Source organism: Lygodium microphyllum, chromosome 8 (genome assembly GCF_053477565.2).
Source record: "Lygodium microphyllum isolate KBCC chromosome 8, Lygodium_microphyllum_v1.1.10, whole genome shotgun sequence".
NCBI classification, from domain to species: Eukaryota; Viridiplantae; Streptophyta; class Polypodiopsida; order Schizaeales; family Lygodiaceae; genus Lygodium; species Lygodium microphyllum.
The window spans coordinates 15,092,145-15,109,595 of record NC_141142.1 but is presented as its reverse complement, the minus strand read 5'-3'; the positions used below and the strand labels follow the sequence as shown (position 1 = coordinate 15,109,595).

The 17,451-nt window shown below is 39.3% G+C and overlaps 1 protein-coding gene and 1 pseudogene across 1 annotated transcript in view; both read right to left on the bottom strand.

Moving 5' to 3' along the window:
- Positions 1–8,047: 8,047 nt before the first annotated feature.
- LOC148032001 (uncharacterized) overlaps positions 8,048–17,451 on the bottom strand; it is a 47,733-nt gene continuing 38,329 nt past the window's right edge. The window contains exons 5-6 of the mRNA XM_087682612.1: positions 8,495–8,576; positions 8,048–8,370 (exon numbers count right to left, since the gene is read on the bottom strand). Coding sequence (XP_087538738.1) covers positions 8,350–8,370; positions 8,495–8,576 — 103 coding nt within the window. The 3' untranslated portion in view covers positions 8,048–8,349. The remainder of the gene's footprint in view (positions 8,371–8,494; positions 8,577–17,451) is intronic.
- Positions 8,585–17,434, bottom strand: LOC148032002 (uncharacterized; annotated as a pseudogene).

Here is a 17,451-nt window from a genome sequence, read left to right as displayed (position 1 = left end):
CAAACACATCTTTATCGTGTTTGATTATATTGAATTCATAGTACTACATTCCTCTACCATGAGATTTATCACTATTCCATTTTACGTAGTCACTCTCATATGTAATTTTTATAAAAAATATAGCTTTTTGGAGATCACTAAGATGCTCTTTTTTCTATAAGATCCATGTGGACTTTAGTTTTGCTTTGAGGTAACACACACACACACACTCTCTCTCTCTCTCTCTCTCTCTCTCTCTCTCTCTCTCTCTCTCTCTCTCTCTCTCTCTCTCTCTCTCTCTCTCTCTCTCTCTCTCTCTCTCTCTCTCTCTCTCTCTCTCTCTCTCTCTCTCTCTCTCTCTCTCTCTCTCTCTCTCTCTCTCTCTCTCTCCAAATTGACTCACAATCACAAGTTTATGAGATATTTAATTATTTGTGGATGATACTAGTTGCTTAACATTATGCTTGAGTCATGGTGCTATAAATGTATTTATGCCATGGTTACTTACTTAGTTTTCTAAGAATACTAACATTAATTTAGCGATGGATATGCTATCCTAAGCATATGTTTGTTTATCAAGTCAAAGAGAGGAAAAGACTTATCTTGTTCTTTAATAGTGATCAATAAATGATTGTGCATTTCATCTAGGACTAGTTGAGTTTTGGGGATATTAATTTCTTTTCTAAAAACCATAGCCCTTACCTACATAGACCTCTTAGTTAGATTTTAATTTGAATCTTTTTTAATATAGTGATTGAATTTAATTTTCTTAACTACATTGGAAAGTTATTTACCATAATCCTTACAAGAGAGTGGTTTTTTATGAGCTACCCAAGGGTATGTTGAACATTGATAAAATTAAATGTGTTGTAGTCCTTGACACTTTTAAATTTTATTTATATCATTAGGGCTTAGTTTTCTAGCATCTTTGTAGGTGCAACCAGGATGACAACTGCATCCCATGAGGTGACACATACAATATACATTAGAAGACAAGGTTTTCACCTTCTTCTATTGTCGTGATGTAGGTACTAGCTAGACCCTTTATCTAAGTCTTGGAAAGACTACTCCAAGGAACTACTTTTGACAAAATCAATTTTCTCCACACCCCCCCCCCCCCCCCCACTTTCCTTTTCAAAGAAAATTTGATATGCATACATCCTCCAAGTTGAAATCTACATTTTAAGAAAAAAAGTCTTAAATTCAATGTATGTATATTTATTTTTTTCTATGAAAAGTTAATTCTAAATTTCTTGAAATTGGTTATTGAATTTGAGATAATTAATTAAAAGTTTGGTAATTCTATATGTTTCACTTTTTGAAGAGAATAGTGATACTACACACACGCGCGCGCGCGTGCGCGCGCGCGCACACACACACACACACACACACACACACACACACACACACACACACACAAATACACATATACTTCTATACTACTAGTCCTTAATCCTCTTTTACACACACACACACACACACACACACACACACACACACACACACACACACATGCACACACATACTTTACATATGCGTCTCATTTTAACACCATTATCCATATCGAGTGACCCTTTTGAAAGGATTCGATTTAGATGTGCACCAGAAAAGGAAGATGGCACAAGATATGAAGGCTCGATCCATCTTCATTCTTCTCTATCTTCCATTATCAATAGCATACACACAAAGTATCTCTCAATGTGATAGATACCTTTTGACTTTCAACTCACTTTACACACATCCTCCCTTTTATTTAGTACATACATAGGATATAGACTTAGTCCATATTATATTTCTCAATACTCCCCTCTCAAGATCTGAATGAGCTTGCAGACATAGTTCCCTAAGTACACTTCTAAAGTTCTTGAACTTATCTTTACACTATGCTTTGGTAAAGATATACGTGACTTAGTCATTGATTTTGAAGTGTACCAAGTCAATCTATCCATTAATGATTTTCTCTCTAATAAAAGGATATTGCACTTCAATATGCCTTGTCCTTACCTAATAGACTAGGTTCTTTGCAAGCGTAATGTTACCAATGTTATCACAATATATGATAACTCCACCACCTAACTTAATCCCCATATCACATGGAAGCAATCTTAGCCATGTCTACTCACATGTTGCCAATCCTATATCTCTATACTCCACTTCTATGCTTGACAAAGTAACAATGGGTTACTTCTTTTGCTAAGATCTCCCCCTGCTTGTAGGCATAAGGTCTCTACGATCAAAAGACCTATGACCATGAGAAAAGCTGACTCCATGATATATATGACCATATGAAGATCCTCTAGCTTTGGATAAGCTACCATGGCCTCTGATGATAGAATACAATATCATGACTATAATTTTTCCCACTACTAGATTCATTAAGACCCAACTTTATTTCTTCAATAAGCAATAAAGCAACCAACTCCTCAAATTCGGGTATAGAGCTACCTCTCAAAAAAATAGAGGTGTCAAGGGACTTGTATGCAAATCCAAGTCCATTCAAAGTAATAGAAACCAAATCATCATCATCCGCAAGTACATTAATTGAAGAAAGGTCCTCCGTAATTTGCTTTACCATATCACTAATGCTTCGATTTTTATGCCATGTGCCATAGAATCTCTACTTAACCTATATCTTCCTTATCTCTATACAAGTACCATACATCTTCTCAATGATCTCCCAAGCATCTTTACATTATGTACTAGCCTTCTTGATGTGTAGGATCAATGTCTCTAAAATGCATATAGACACCCAATGTAAAACATTATTGTTTTTACATATCTAGTCTTTGTAGGCCTTCTTTTGTTCCTCCATGGACTCTTCAAGAAGTTCAAGGCATTCATATTCACTTGTGATGAGTTCCCATAGACCTCTCTTCATCAAAAAAATTTCCATGTGATAAGACTATACACTATAATTGTCCTTCAACAACTTGTCACCAACAATTTCAATAATTTGTGCCATTTCTGACACTATGACACTTGTAATTTTTTTAGAAACTAGCAATATGCAATGTGTCAAACTACTATTTAAGCATTCGAACAAGTCACTTGCATCAACCACTCAAATCCAAGACCAAAAAGCATTAAAAATACTCAAGAAAATACACATATACTGAAATTCAATGATGTGGTTGTCATTCATGTATCCAATTATTGTCACATACATCCATACATCAACTATCCAACAAGAAACACTGAAAAAGGGGCTCAAATGGCGCATGTATGGTCCAAAAAGCATTGAAATACAAGTCTAAAATTGACCATTTTCCTTGTTATTTTTATGCATTTTTTGTGCTTAAAATGAAGTTCCAAGCAAGCTCAACACAATAAATTCTTTGAAAATTTTCTAACATTTTTTTGCATCTAAACAGTCATCCAAAAATTGCATAAAAACCACCATTTTGCCTTGAAAATAGTTAGTTCAAACTTCGTACAATGTGAACGCAATGTCTGTGAACCAGTTTGCAAATAAGTGGTTCAAGATCATCTAAGTGTGAAAGCAATTTGAAAATAACAAGTTTGGTCTCCCTCAATGTAAAGACAACCGTCTAAACCAACAATTCATCTCTATGCTAATGTGAATCTAGATAAGTGGGTAGCCGTAGGAGGAAGGGGGGGACGAGGAGAGAGGAGGTTGATTTTATTTTAAAAAGATAAGGCTTAGTTAAGCTTTAAAAAGCTAAGCTATTTAATCCAAAATGGACCACGGTGGCACGTTTGCTATCATGATCTGATTACGTTAGGCCTACTATGCGCATTGACAGGGACGAATAGTCAATGAACACATTGGCCTACCTTCGTGTTGAACTTTCAAGCTTCAAGCTCTATTATAACCATAAGAAGCTATTTTTAAAACTCTTCTCTTTCTATTCTTTGCTCTGATACAGTTCAAGCCCCGTGCTTCTCAATAACTTGGCCATGTGAATGTAAGTTGGCCCTATGCTTTCTCCTCAAGCAAGCCCCCTACTCAAGCTAGACCTAAGCTTAAGAAACCCCATGCTTTCAACATCCAAGCATGAACCGGTTTTTGACCAAAAATCATCAACAAGATACACACAAAGTATCTCTCAAAGTGATAGATACCTTTTAACTTTTAAGTCACTTCACACATAGCGTATCTTTTATTTAGTATATACATAGGATATAGACTTAGCCTATGTTATATCTTTCAACACCTTCTCATAGTGGCATATGCTTTTGGTTCTTATTTCATACACACACATAAATAAATACTATATGGACCTCTTCTAAAACACTCACTCAGGTGTGCATACTCTTCTCTCTCTTTCTTACTAGTAAAGTTTGACAAATATCTATATTCACTTTGACCCACACACACACACGTACATACTCACACTTGCATGCTCACAATAGCTTTTTCTAAGAGCAATTTGATGGCTTCTTGATATCTCCATATGGATGATGTGATAACCATATATACACACAGTAAATTTGATTCCTTTTTTACATCATCTTAAAAAAAGAGTAACCGATGGGTAACAATGTCCTTATAAAATTGTATGGATGCAAGGCATCCTTATAAGCATGCATTTAGGACACAATGATTCTAAGCATACGATGTTTTTATTATTTGCTATAGTTTATTAGACTTATTTACAAGCACCATTGACCGCACCTACAAGACTCTCTCTCTCTCTCTCTCTCTCTCTCTCTCTCTCTCTCTCTCTCTCTCTCTCTCTCTCTCTCTCTCTCTCTCTCTCTCTCTCTCTCTCTCTCTCTCTCTCTCTCTCTCTCTCTCTCTCTCTCTCTCTCTCTCTCTCTCTCTCTCTCTCTCTCTCTCTCTCTCTCTCTCTCTCTCTCTCTCTCTCTCTCTCATAGAAGTCTCTTAACTTCTTTGAATTAGGGTGTGGCACCAAGCTTTCATTTAGGTGGCTTTTAGAACTCCTTAGAATGAGGGAGTGGTGCAGTACCCTCATACAAAGAAGATATAAAACTCCCTTGAATGAGCACACTCATTCAATGAACTTTTTGAGAGAATTTAATGACTCCCTCAAAGGAGGGTGTGGCACCACTCCCTCAATCAGGGGAGTTTTTTATCTCCCCTGTATGAGGGTATGGCACCACACCCTCATTTGGCGATGGAGAGGAGTTGTGCTAATGACATGGTGATTGTAAGAGGTTGCTCCCATGGCCAAAACAACTTTCCAAGCTTCCTCTACCTCAACCTCTCTCCATATACTTACGATGTCCATGCGTACATGCAGTCTCTTGGGACGACCTCATTGATGGGGACAATGGAGCAGTTTCACCAAGAACAAGTAATGCTACTACTATTGGCAGTGATATAGAAGGGCCTATCAGCAAGGTCTATGTGGTTGTCTGCATCGGAGAAGGATGAGGGCTAGTCATATATTCATACAACTCATTTGCTATAGGGGGACACCCAAAAAATACATCAACCTTTGCCATAAACCTCTCATGAGTTGCATTATCCCTTTTAATATTGAGATCAATGTTCTAAGATGGGGATCCCAACCACATAAATCTCTCATGGCTTGCATTATCCCTTTTAATATCCAAATCAATATTCTAAGATGGGGATCCCAACCACATTAACTTTCGTAATAAGATGAATAGAAAGATCTACAAAAACACAACATATCACGATCAATGGCATATGTCTATTTACAATTTATACATGGGAGTATTGCAAATAGTATATTTAATTGGCCTTCTTACCAAATGAACTTATCGCACATGATTAACCTACCCCAACAAGATTGTTGCTTTGTAAAAACAAAAAGTCAAGCTTGATTTGGTTCTTTAGATGAGCGTGAATGCTGCCAATTAGTTCACAAGCAACCATATCTCATGACACAAGTTTAGTGAGGAGGCCCAAAAGTATGTTATAGTTTTCCAACTACATCTTTTGCGAGATGGCTAGGATTGGCTAGCTCTACTAGTAAAGGAATTGCATATAAGGCAAAGCACATGGTGCTCTACATATAGCAGTATTGAGGAGGCATGCCTACATTGAAGAAATTTCCACAAAGGTGGAGATGGCACACATAGATTAGCTTGCTAATCTCCTAAGGCAAGGGTATTTATGAGTGTAGGCATCAAGAACCTTAAGGAAGCTAAGGCAAGCTTGCTAAGGTACTTTGCAAGATGTCAACATTGGAGAGGTGGTTCACAGGGATTCTTTGCATCTTTGTGAGTTTAAGGTTTAACCTCCTCATTTGCACTTGATAGCAAACCACATTCTTCGAGACATTGCATAGTTGGCTTATACATCACAAGTATAAAGCCTCCTAGATTCAAACTGGGTGGATCAAGCATGTCCTTTGAAATGAGCAATACCTTGCCATCTAAGTGGCCATCAATTTGGATCGATTGAAACCTTCTTGAGAGCAAAGAGTCCTTCAATATGGTGATTAATAGAGCTACTTGTCAAGACTACAATTGTATGCAGCCCTCAAACAAAATTAAAGCATGCCATGTTTTGTAGTGACTTTTTGATTGTTGTTGTATGGGTACATCACATATTTGGGTGGCTTACACGATTGCCCACTTTGGACATTTGGATTGTCTATAGTGATGTGCTCTAGAGCTTCATGCCATAGATTGCCTAGCAACAACATCAAGGCCACTATGCATAAGCGTAGTTGTATGGGGCCATCACATATTTCGGTGGCTTACATGATTGCCCTCTTTGGACTTTTGGATAGTCTATAGTGATGTGCTCTAGAGCTTCATGCCATAGATTGCCTAGCAACAATATCAAGGCCACTATGGATAAGTGTAACTGAGTATGCAATTTTGAGATATAAACATCTAGAGTCCAATAGTTTGAATAGATGTCATCCTTATATTTTATGTGTCGAGATTGATACAAAAAAATGGTAGCAAGCTTATGCATCAATCAATGAGATGGATACACTAATTTTCAATGGCATATTCATAGCACATGGATTCACATGATGTCCAATTTTTTGACATTTTAGCTTATGTAATATTTTCTTAAGTGTTGCCTTTTATAATCTTTTATTTGCATGGATGAATTCACTGAACTACACTTATAAGTCTTTAAGATCCAATACATTCAAGTTAGGGCCCACATTAAAGCATGTATAAGTTAAATAAGAGTTGGGCCACACCTAGGTCAATTTACCTAGGCATGGTCAATGAAGTCAAGTTAGCAAGTGTGGTGCAACTGCTTGACTTGTGTTCCTAAAATTATGGGTCTCCAACAAGTGAAACAAGTATCACCAAAAATAGTGGTACTAGGTAGACTCCCACAAGTTCTCATATGTGGCCCTGTTTAGCCATCCATCTCTCTCTCAAAATGTATTTTCAATCAACTACTCTCTTTTTTCTCATCCACTCTCCCCATATTTTGTGTTGTACTATGGGGTCCACACAAGCCTCGACTTGTGTGTGGCTGCACTGTTTTCATGGTAGAGCCCCTCCACACCAAGTACATGAACTTAGGCAAGGCAGGGCTCTAAAAGTCTCATAAAGTGTGATCAACCCAACGTCTTTCACACCCACACACTCATAGCCACCCACTAAAATAGCTATGCTTGCAAAAACCTACATGGGGTCACATGGATGGGTCACATATTACACTTGGACATGCATTACAAAAAGATGGTATGTGTTATTCTACTTTAAATATACAAACTCAATGCCAAAACCTTATTGCATCCTAGGAGAAATTGGTCTATGAACACTTAAACTGGTTAAAAGAAACTAGTTACAAAGAAAAAATGAACAGGCAAAAATACTCCAGCATATGCACATCTGCACTTCTTTAAAATTTCACCAAAAAGTTTATTGATTGAAAACATGTGAAGACATCAAAATCATCCCAGATGGGGCTTTTTGACATGTTTTTTCATAGCTTTATAAGAAGGTAGAGCCATGTGTAAATTAGAATACTTGTTGGCCTCCATACACGTTCAGTTCTCAAAACTGAGGAAAGATTTCTCTCTTCTAATACACTCTCTCAGTTAACATGTTGATGTGCTATTGCTTTAGATGTTTCTATAGCAGCAAAAAGTTTCATTTGTCAAATATAGAATAGACATTTTTTGAAACCTCCAAATTTACAATAGAAAGAGGGTTTTTATTTTGATAAAATGGAAGAGGTTTACAATCCCAATCTTCAGGTCCCGGCAATAAGCCTAGCCTTATTTGTTAAAATCCACTAGTTATTTCAGAAGGTATCAAAGACAAGACACAACTATAGCACCTTACCTTTAGCTCATGCCTATGCTACAACCACGAACAAAGCTGTGTTCACTACTGGTGAATGTACATTATTGATAAGAAATCAAAAATTTGTATCATGTGGAAGCACAGGTTCCAAGATGCCTGGACCTCCAGCTATTTGTATACCATTGATCCTCACTGGAGAGGCCTCAAACCCTAACAATAGAACAAAAGCAAAGTTTCTGAAATTTCCATCATATAGTTTGTGTAATGTTGAAACTCCAATTCAAGCATGAATAAGTAATCTTGATGTTATTGTTGCAATCTTATGCAGTCATACCTTAGATGCACGAAGCTCATTTACCGGTACCAAAATCGATTTATCAGACACAATAAATCTTGAAAGTGATCCCGTGCTAATTCTGAAAAACACAATGCAGTTGGTTAACCAATCAGTGCCTCTTTAGGTTCTTCATGCTTCCAGCATGATGTGTATGCTCAAGCATATGCATCAGTTTGCTGAGGTTTCCACTACCCCATCTTCTGGTGAAGAGCATGCTACCGCTGCATGGACAGTTTTTTAAGCATGACTGTATCAATTCTGGATCAAACAGAAGCTCATGGCTTGGGCCACTCATAACTAAGAACCCGAGTTATACAACAGCAGAATTTTTAAACTTCTTAAAATAAAACATAAGATTTTCCGTTTGATATGATCAATTACTCTTGGGGAAGAGGAATTCCAGTAGAGTGTTGATATATAGAGATAGAGGCATTTCCTATCAATAGCTTTGTTATGAGGCAACAAATAAATAAAATAGCAAAAGCTTTCATCACCATTGAGTGCTCTAAAAACACAGAGCAGGGTGAATTCTTCACTCAACTTCAGTCTTGGTCATTTCTGTTAGCAGCAATTTCTGTTTGAATATCAACTAAAGCATACAGGCACTGGATCGCTACCGACAGGGAAGTTTTCTTGTGCTCCTTGCGGAAAATTCAAGCTGCCCTTATTTGGCTCATTTAATCTGTATTGCAAGAAAGCATGAGCCATCCCAGATGCTCAGTGGTCTAGTAGACCACCATCAGAGGGCAACACAATGCAATTGGAAAGAACACATTACAAACCATTAGTGATCCAAGCTCTTGTGAAGACTTTAGGCATATTGATGTTTGATGATGGACAAGTCTTTCATTTCCATAAGCTCAATGCAGATATCCACTTGGCAATGTTGTATTTGCAGTTGCCTCCCACCACAATGATACATATGCCCGCTTGCCCTCTTGTCTTGCTAGTAGCATCCCCATAGTTGTTAGGTACAAAAGGTACAATACGGTACAGTATGATAAAAATATGGTACTAAATGATAACTTCAGACTTTATAAGGTACGGTACGATATTGGTACCAAAAAAATTTTAACTTGATTATTTTGGACTAAGGATAATAGAATAGACGTTTTAAGTCTAAATAGCAATGCTATTAGAGTAAATAAGATGAATACTTAAGGGTAACATGCCAAAACTTGATGTTGCATGTGCAACATGCGCTACTACTATCTACAACTTACAACTACATAGATGGGAGTGGATACATCATACATGAATGATCATACAAATAAGATGAGTGTGGGCTTGAGACAGAGATGGTTGAGAGAAATTGTTTGAATCTCAAATAACCTAATCTCATGGGAGAATCATATTAGTATAAGGAGCATTTAGCTCATCCCAAAGTGCAGTTCAAACAAGAAAAGATGTATCCATTAAGTTGGTACCTTATGGTACTCATATGTAAGGTACTGTACCTAAAGTATGGTACAGTATGAAATCTTTCATACGTGGTACTAGTGCAATTATGAGCATCCCATACCACCCTACATAGAAAGAGCATGCCAAGCTAGACCATCACAATCCTATGAGCTCTAATGGTTTTGTGCATGTGGTCAGTGCGCATTGAAAAGTAGAGTGAAGCTCTGATACCAATGTACCATCTTGTTAGCATCCATCTAGTACACATAAAACGATACAAGCCATAGAAGCATGCAAACGGGCAAAAAGAAATGGAGATCATGCTCAGCTCCCAGCCATATACCCAACATGGCTCACCCTAGAGCTTGGGAGCCAGCAGTAAATGAACCCAACCTCTACTACAAGAATGGGCACCCCATACCACCATATGAGACCCTTTAGCCATCCTAACTTTTAAGGCATGTTACACCTACTGACGCCAAGTTGTACAATGTTGCAAGTGCCTATCCATGATGTCCAAGGATGTACAATTACATGGTAGAGGACATTATACCCTCCCTTGCAATTGTGGATTGGTTACCCACATTATATTTATTTTATGCATTTATATAATTTGTGGCATGACCTAGCTTCAAGATATGGCCTGTTCTTTGATAGCCAACTTGTTTTCTAGCAACTTTATGCACTTGGTCTAACAGAAAACGATAAGGTAGCTATAACACCTAGAGCATTACCTTTTGGCAACTTTTTTTAAAGATACATTCATATCTCGAGAGCAACGTCATTCTTCTCAATCCTCAAAGGGAGAGAAAGCATAGATACATATCTTTTTTTAGAAAGTCTCAAATACCTCTCAAGTATGGACACTCTTACTTTATGGCACGAGGACACTTAGGGTTGATCTGAGGCCTTGCCTATGCAAGTTCTCTCACATGGAGCTCTTGAATATCAGTCATATTATCTAGGTTTATGATACATGAGTTGACCTCAAAGAGGTTTAAACTAATAAGGGTTGGAATTCAACATGTTTTCTTGGAAGCCATTAAGACTGGTGGCTAATGTTATGGAGAACCATCCATGAAGCCCAAGATGTAACAATATGACAGCTTGTGGATGGATGAGATGATAGCAACAACTCTCCAAGATGCATGACACAAGATCTAGGGGTAGCAACTAGCAGCAAGACCAGAACCAACCATATCTCTGCCCAAACCAGTACAATCAACAGTGGCTCTCTCTTGCAATGAAGAAGATGATACCAATGGAAACAACAAGGCATTGCAATGATGGCTGGAAAGCAAAGCAGAAGAACGGTGATGGTTAACAATGACTTGCAGAGAGTGATGATAGCAACAAAAAGTCCGTAGTGTGGGATGGAAGTGGCCAGCCCATGATTGTCCTTTACATGCCACATAAGGTTAGACAACACCGCATAATTCAACCCATTAAAACGAGTCTTGTCATAAAACACGTTTTTGGTCATAGCAACAAGGTGGGGTGAGGAATGAGATGAGGATGTGCAACAGGCCAAACATAAGAAGGTGGTCAATTAGGCACTCCATGCAGCTCAGAGGTGCTCAACATAGGCACTGGAGGAATGTCACCAAAATGTGAAGAGTTTACTTGAAAAGTATAGGATGTTCCACTTAGGCATAGACATGTTAGCAAACTGTGTGGTTACCTAAGAGAGAGAAGAAGCTTGATATGTATGAATAGATGTTCCTATGTCGGAGCCATGGTTGTCATATTCGATGATGTCCAATTAGTACAGTCTGATGCTAGTACGGTACTAATCGAACTGTGTGGTTACCTAAGAGAGAGAAGAAGCTTGATATGTATGAATAGATGTTCCTATGTCAGAGCCATGGTTGTCATGTTCGATGATGTCCAATTAGTACAGTCTGATGCTAGTACGGTACTAATCGAACTAATAAATCTTGGACCTACGTCCGATGTTACGTCCACTGAAAGAAAAAATACATATAATTTTAAGTCTATGCTTAATGTTTGGACTTACAAGTTAAAACAAACTTAGAGATTCAAGTCAAAAGTGAAAAAGAGAGTTGAAACAAGAGTCAAGACTCGAGAGTGTACTATGTAGCATGAATAATGAAACCAACAACTTTATTATGAGCTAGATGTGCAATCTCATACAAAAAAGGTGTATAAACATGGATTGAGATAAAAGCCATCATCCATGGCTCAATCTGAATCAAAATACATGATTACTCTAGGTGCTCATATCACTCTCGGCATCGAAGGTGGAAGCATCCTCATCATCGCTTGAGGAGCCATCACCCTCCTCAACAAAATCACCCTCACTAATGACATTTCCCTCGTCATCATACTCGGGCTCTCTAAGCTCTAGGTGAGAGGCAGTGATAGGTATGTCCTCCTGGGCCGAACTAAGAGTACTTCTCGAGCCAATTCCACGCCTCATGTAGCATCTAAGGACCCCACAAGCATCACGGACAGCCGATGTGGATGCCGAAGTGGAAGTTCCATTGCTACTGGCACGAGGGTGAATAACAGCACAGGCATGCCGTGCATGAGTGCGAGAGACCCGCCGGTCTATCTCCTAGAGCTCCAAGTAAAGCTCCCTAAAGATTTGCTCCTCCTCCTCCAAGTCTCTCTCACAAGTTACACTTTTAACTGTACTAGCGGAGAGCTTGAGTGAATCCACATTTATCTATACATTTAAAGCATGAAAAACTTAGATTAAACAAATGAAACTTCTTTAAATATATTTCATGATCTATGAATAAAGTTATGAACTAAAAAGTATAAAAATTAAGTATACGATACCTGTCTTGCCACTGTCTTGCCATAGACATCTCATGCATATTGCGTAGCATGCGTAAATTGGAGCGACAATAAATTAGTTGCTCCAATTGTCGTGTGCTAAGCTTGTTACGAATTTTCGTGTGCACAAGGGAATAGGCAGGCCAATTCCTCTCACATGCACCCGGCGAACAATCCTAAACCATGTGAAAAAAAAGTAAGTTTAACTAGAATTAAATGAAAAAAGAGAAGAGATTTTCAAGCCTGTGCAAAAATGCGTAAGGCTACTCTTTAGAGGTGAGGCAATTGATAGCCAAATGACTCCCACAAAAAAATGGGCTTCACCAATGATTCCCGCTTCCAACAAATGGTAGATGTGAAAGCGGTGCCCCTTTCATCACTATAATTAATGAGCTCTTGGAGGAAGGTACCATAGTGCTCTTCCGCCAAAGCCTTTGGAAAAAAGGCATCACGATCGGAAAGGACATTGGCATCCATGAAGAGAGAGGGTTTTTTGAAGGCGGAATGCAAGAGTGCTGCAAACCCATGTATGGGTCGCTTAATCCACTCCCATCTTTTCTTTGTCAAAAAAAGAATGTAATCTACAATAGATGTAAGATGATAGAGATTTAGAGGTGAAATTTAAAAAGAAAGTGTGAGACAATATGAAATATAGATTCTAAAACTAAAAAGAAACATAAATCATCTTTAAAAAATAAAAATAAAAACAATACCATGAAGAAGAGGCCTCCCCATCCAAGATGGTCAATGATTATATCTCCTCCATCGCATCCACCATAAGATCATAGAGGAGGCCAATAGTAGCCCCCTCCATGTCCGTCATGCGAAGCACCTTGTAGATGGAAGTGACCGCAATGATAATACTCCTCACATCCATCCAAAATTCCTCCTTTAAGCAAAGCCTTTGAACGGCCTTTACTTCCACTTGGCTTGATGTGGACTCTCCTTCAAGCCATTCCTTAAACTCATCTAACACAACCGTTTTTTGTAACTTATTGCGTACGTTATAAAGACACTCAAGAAGAAGCGACGTGGCCGCAAACCGAGTCTTCGAGGGCTTCTTCAACTCCAAGTCCGAGTATAAGCGATATATCGCAAGAACTCGGACCTTAGAGTTGACAAAGCCAACGATTGTGCAAGCATCATTGACAATCCTCACCACCCACTCCAACTTGCCTATATCTTCCATAAGAAGATCTAGACAATGTGTAACGCATGGTATCAATACTATGGATGGAAACTCGGCCTCAAGTCTCCGCCCCATAGATATACGATTCGAGGCGTTGTCCGTGACAACTTGCACCACATTTTGCGGCCCAACCTACAAGATTATACACGATGAAATTAGAATAAATTTGAAAGGTTAAAAAAAGAGATTACAAAATAATGGATTTAGAAGCATCACCTCAATGATGGCTTGCGGTATGTGTCGATACATGAACCAGCCCGTGGTTCTCCTTCACCTTGTGCCCGCATCCACCGCTCGTAGAAAGTATGTGCCAAGTGGGCAAGAGACAAGGATGTTGATGATCACCCTTTTTTTTCAGTCACTCCATCCATCGGATAGGATAGAGTATCCGTACTGTATGCATATCATTGTACGTGACACCGTACCATCCCTCGCATGGACCAACGGCAGTAATGACTTTCACCATCCACTTCCATCGATCCACTTTGAGAATATGGAAAGAGAGATTGCACTCAATTATGGTGCGTACAATCTCTATTTCTGCTTGTCTTTGCCTCTCCTTGAGAAAGGAGAGAGGACTGGAAACTTGCCCCGTTGCTTGGGCAAGAGTGGCTTGTCTCTTGGGCATAGGTGCACCACTCGAATGGCTTTTTCTAGATGGGATCGAAGAGGCTTCTCCAACTGAGGAAACTGAGACAATTGGAGAGGGATCACCTTCCGCATCCGAGACCTCATGATCGGGAGAGATCACCTCCTCACTTGCCCTTGAAAGGCCTTTGTGTCGCTTCAATGGCAAGTATTTCCGACGACAATCTTCATAAACATCATCGGGAATACCAGGGCATGGTGTGGCTTCCCCTCCTAATTTGCAAAGGTGGATAAGAAAACGAGTGACGGATGAGATTCGGAGCTTTGGGCAATGCTTGCATTGCCACTTGCAAGTGTTGGATTTCTCCTTCACTCGTTCAAAGTAGGCACAATGCAAGCGAAAAGCCTCATAGAGAGGGGGTGCCATTGATGATGTATAGAGAGAGCCGAGAGGGTCACGGGTGGAGGGTGAGATGATTGAAGAAAGGAGTGGAAAGAGTAGAGAACTTGAAGGAGTAGAGAGCTTGAGGGAGTAGAGAGAGGCTATAGCTTGATGGAGGAGGAGGTTGGAAGGGTTGAGAGGTGAAGGGAGGACTCGAGGAGAGAGCTTGAGAGAGTAGGAAGGATGGAGAGCTTGAAAGGAGTAGGAGGGGTGGAGAACTTGAAAGGATGAATGAGATGGTGGGAGAGGGGAGATTTTAAAGAAAGGAAGAGTGCTTTGGGGTTTAGGGTTGGCCCTTAGGGAGAGAGAGAGAGAGAGAGAGAGAGAGAGATTTCAAATTCAGAAATTTGAATGGTGGCCCATCATCCATGGGAGAGGTTAGTTTAAAACTTTAATCCTTAATCTTTTTCTCTTGAGTCTTCGTGAGAAAGAAAGAAAAGAATAGAGAGAAAGAAAAAAAGAATAGAGAAGATTCAAGAAAGAAAAGAAGAGAAAGAAAGGTAAGAAAGGTAAGAAAGAAAAGAAGAAAAGAAACGTGAGAAAGAAAAAAGAAAAGAAAGATAAGAAAAAAAAAGGGCCTAAAAATGGTCAAAAAAGTGACCGTTTAAAACTTTATTGGCCTCGGGATACGCGTGCGGCATAATGGTCATGACTCACGGCGGGGTGCAATCGCAAATGGGATCACAACGAATGGACCGGACGGGTCGGGACGGGACTGGACGCAGCGGATGGGACACGACGGGTCGGACAGGGTTGACCCATCCGTCGGATGTGGACAACCTTGGTCGGAGCTCCCTAAGATGCAAGGTTTTGAAGGGGGGATGCAAGGTTTTGAAGGGGGAGGATTCCCACCACTGTTGCACCTAAAGCTCCCCCTGATGAAAGACAAAGATGGAACCTGCAGGTTGTGTGCCTAAACAAATGAAAGTCCCCCATTATCAGCATGTCCTCCAAATGGTAGCTTCAACCAATGTACTTATTGTGCCAAACATGGTGGAGGATTACATATGGAAGAATGCTATTGATTTGTGTCTTCTAGATACCTCTCAAGGTTTCCACATATTATTCTTGGGATACAAGGTAGAAGCCCCTTGAAAAGTCATCTTGCCCTTGCACCATGGAGGATGACTATGAGTATCACTCCATGAGAGCCTATAGGATAGAAAAATATGATGAATGGGAAGAGACTCTAAGGGGAGTATCTTGGTGGAGGGATGAGGCTTTAAATTTGTTTTGCTTTGCTCTTGAATGCCAAGTTTTCTCAATCAAGGCTAAGGCATTATTCAAGAGCACCCAGCTCTGATATCATGTGAGGAAATGCTAGGGCAAACAAAAAAAGCGTAGAGTGTACCACACGCACAATAACACAATCTGATGAATGTGCAAGGAAAGGATGTATAGAAATGAAGAGAATGTACATTATATAACAGGGACATGATTTAACTTGGCACTCTCTCATGGCACCTCCAAAAATTGCACTAGTTGTGTTGAGCATACATAGATCCATTGATAATTAAGATAATAATCAAAAGACAAAAATAACTAAAACAATGAGTTACTTGATATAGAAGTTTTGTGCAGGCATTCATACATGTATTAGAAAGAATCTAAGCCAGAGTTTCATTTTTATTATGTCAAAGTTTCACACTCCACACCTGAATTGAATGAATAATAGGCTGTGTAAATTAAATTAGAGTATTGAATTTAATTGTTGTTTTGAAAAGATGTGTTAATGGGAAAAAAAAAGCTATGAAATTCAAAAGATTATGGTAGAATGCAACTTTTCCACTATCAGGGATCATTATACGGCTGGGCATGGCTGTCCAGATGAATCCATTGCCAACAGGAGCAAGTTTATTGCCAATAGCAGCTCTCTATCACCAACAAAGGCCGATTAGAAGTTCCCCATTGTTGTTCATGCTGTACCAATGTGTGAGACAGCATGAGGCTGTTCTTAGCCTGGCCGGCGAAGCTAGCCAAGGTTGGACAGAAATGTCCTAAGTTGAGCAAAAGGCATCTTGAGCTTGGGCAAAGGCTGGTTATTACACCAAGGTGAAGCTCTTTTGGAGCTGTTTGTGCAGTTTCCAGACTGTTTCTAGCAATTTTGTTCAGGTTAGGGCTTGATGAAGAGATTTATGAGAACAGATTTTGTCAAATCAGGTTGTTCTCACAAGATCCGATGTCACCCAAAACCTTCAACATTTAATGATCTTTCTGTCATGATAAAGAAATATTGCAAGAGGCACCAAGCTTTGGGGCCAATCTGTGTGTATGACCTGCTATAGGGGCATTAAACCCCCACTATCTATTCTATTTTCTAAAGCTGAATTTTTGCGTAAGACTAAGTGCTAGCAAAGTAAAGATTTACTGCACCTTGACTCACCAAAGGCTGGTTTCATAGTTCTGTTGCTGAGACATCACCAACTTCCTTGAGGGGATAAGTGCACAGTTGCTCAAAGTGCAACCACTTAAATCTTAAATCCAGCCAAACAGAAAATGTATTCAGAAATGATGGTCTCACCTGGAATGGAG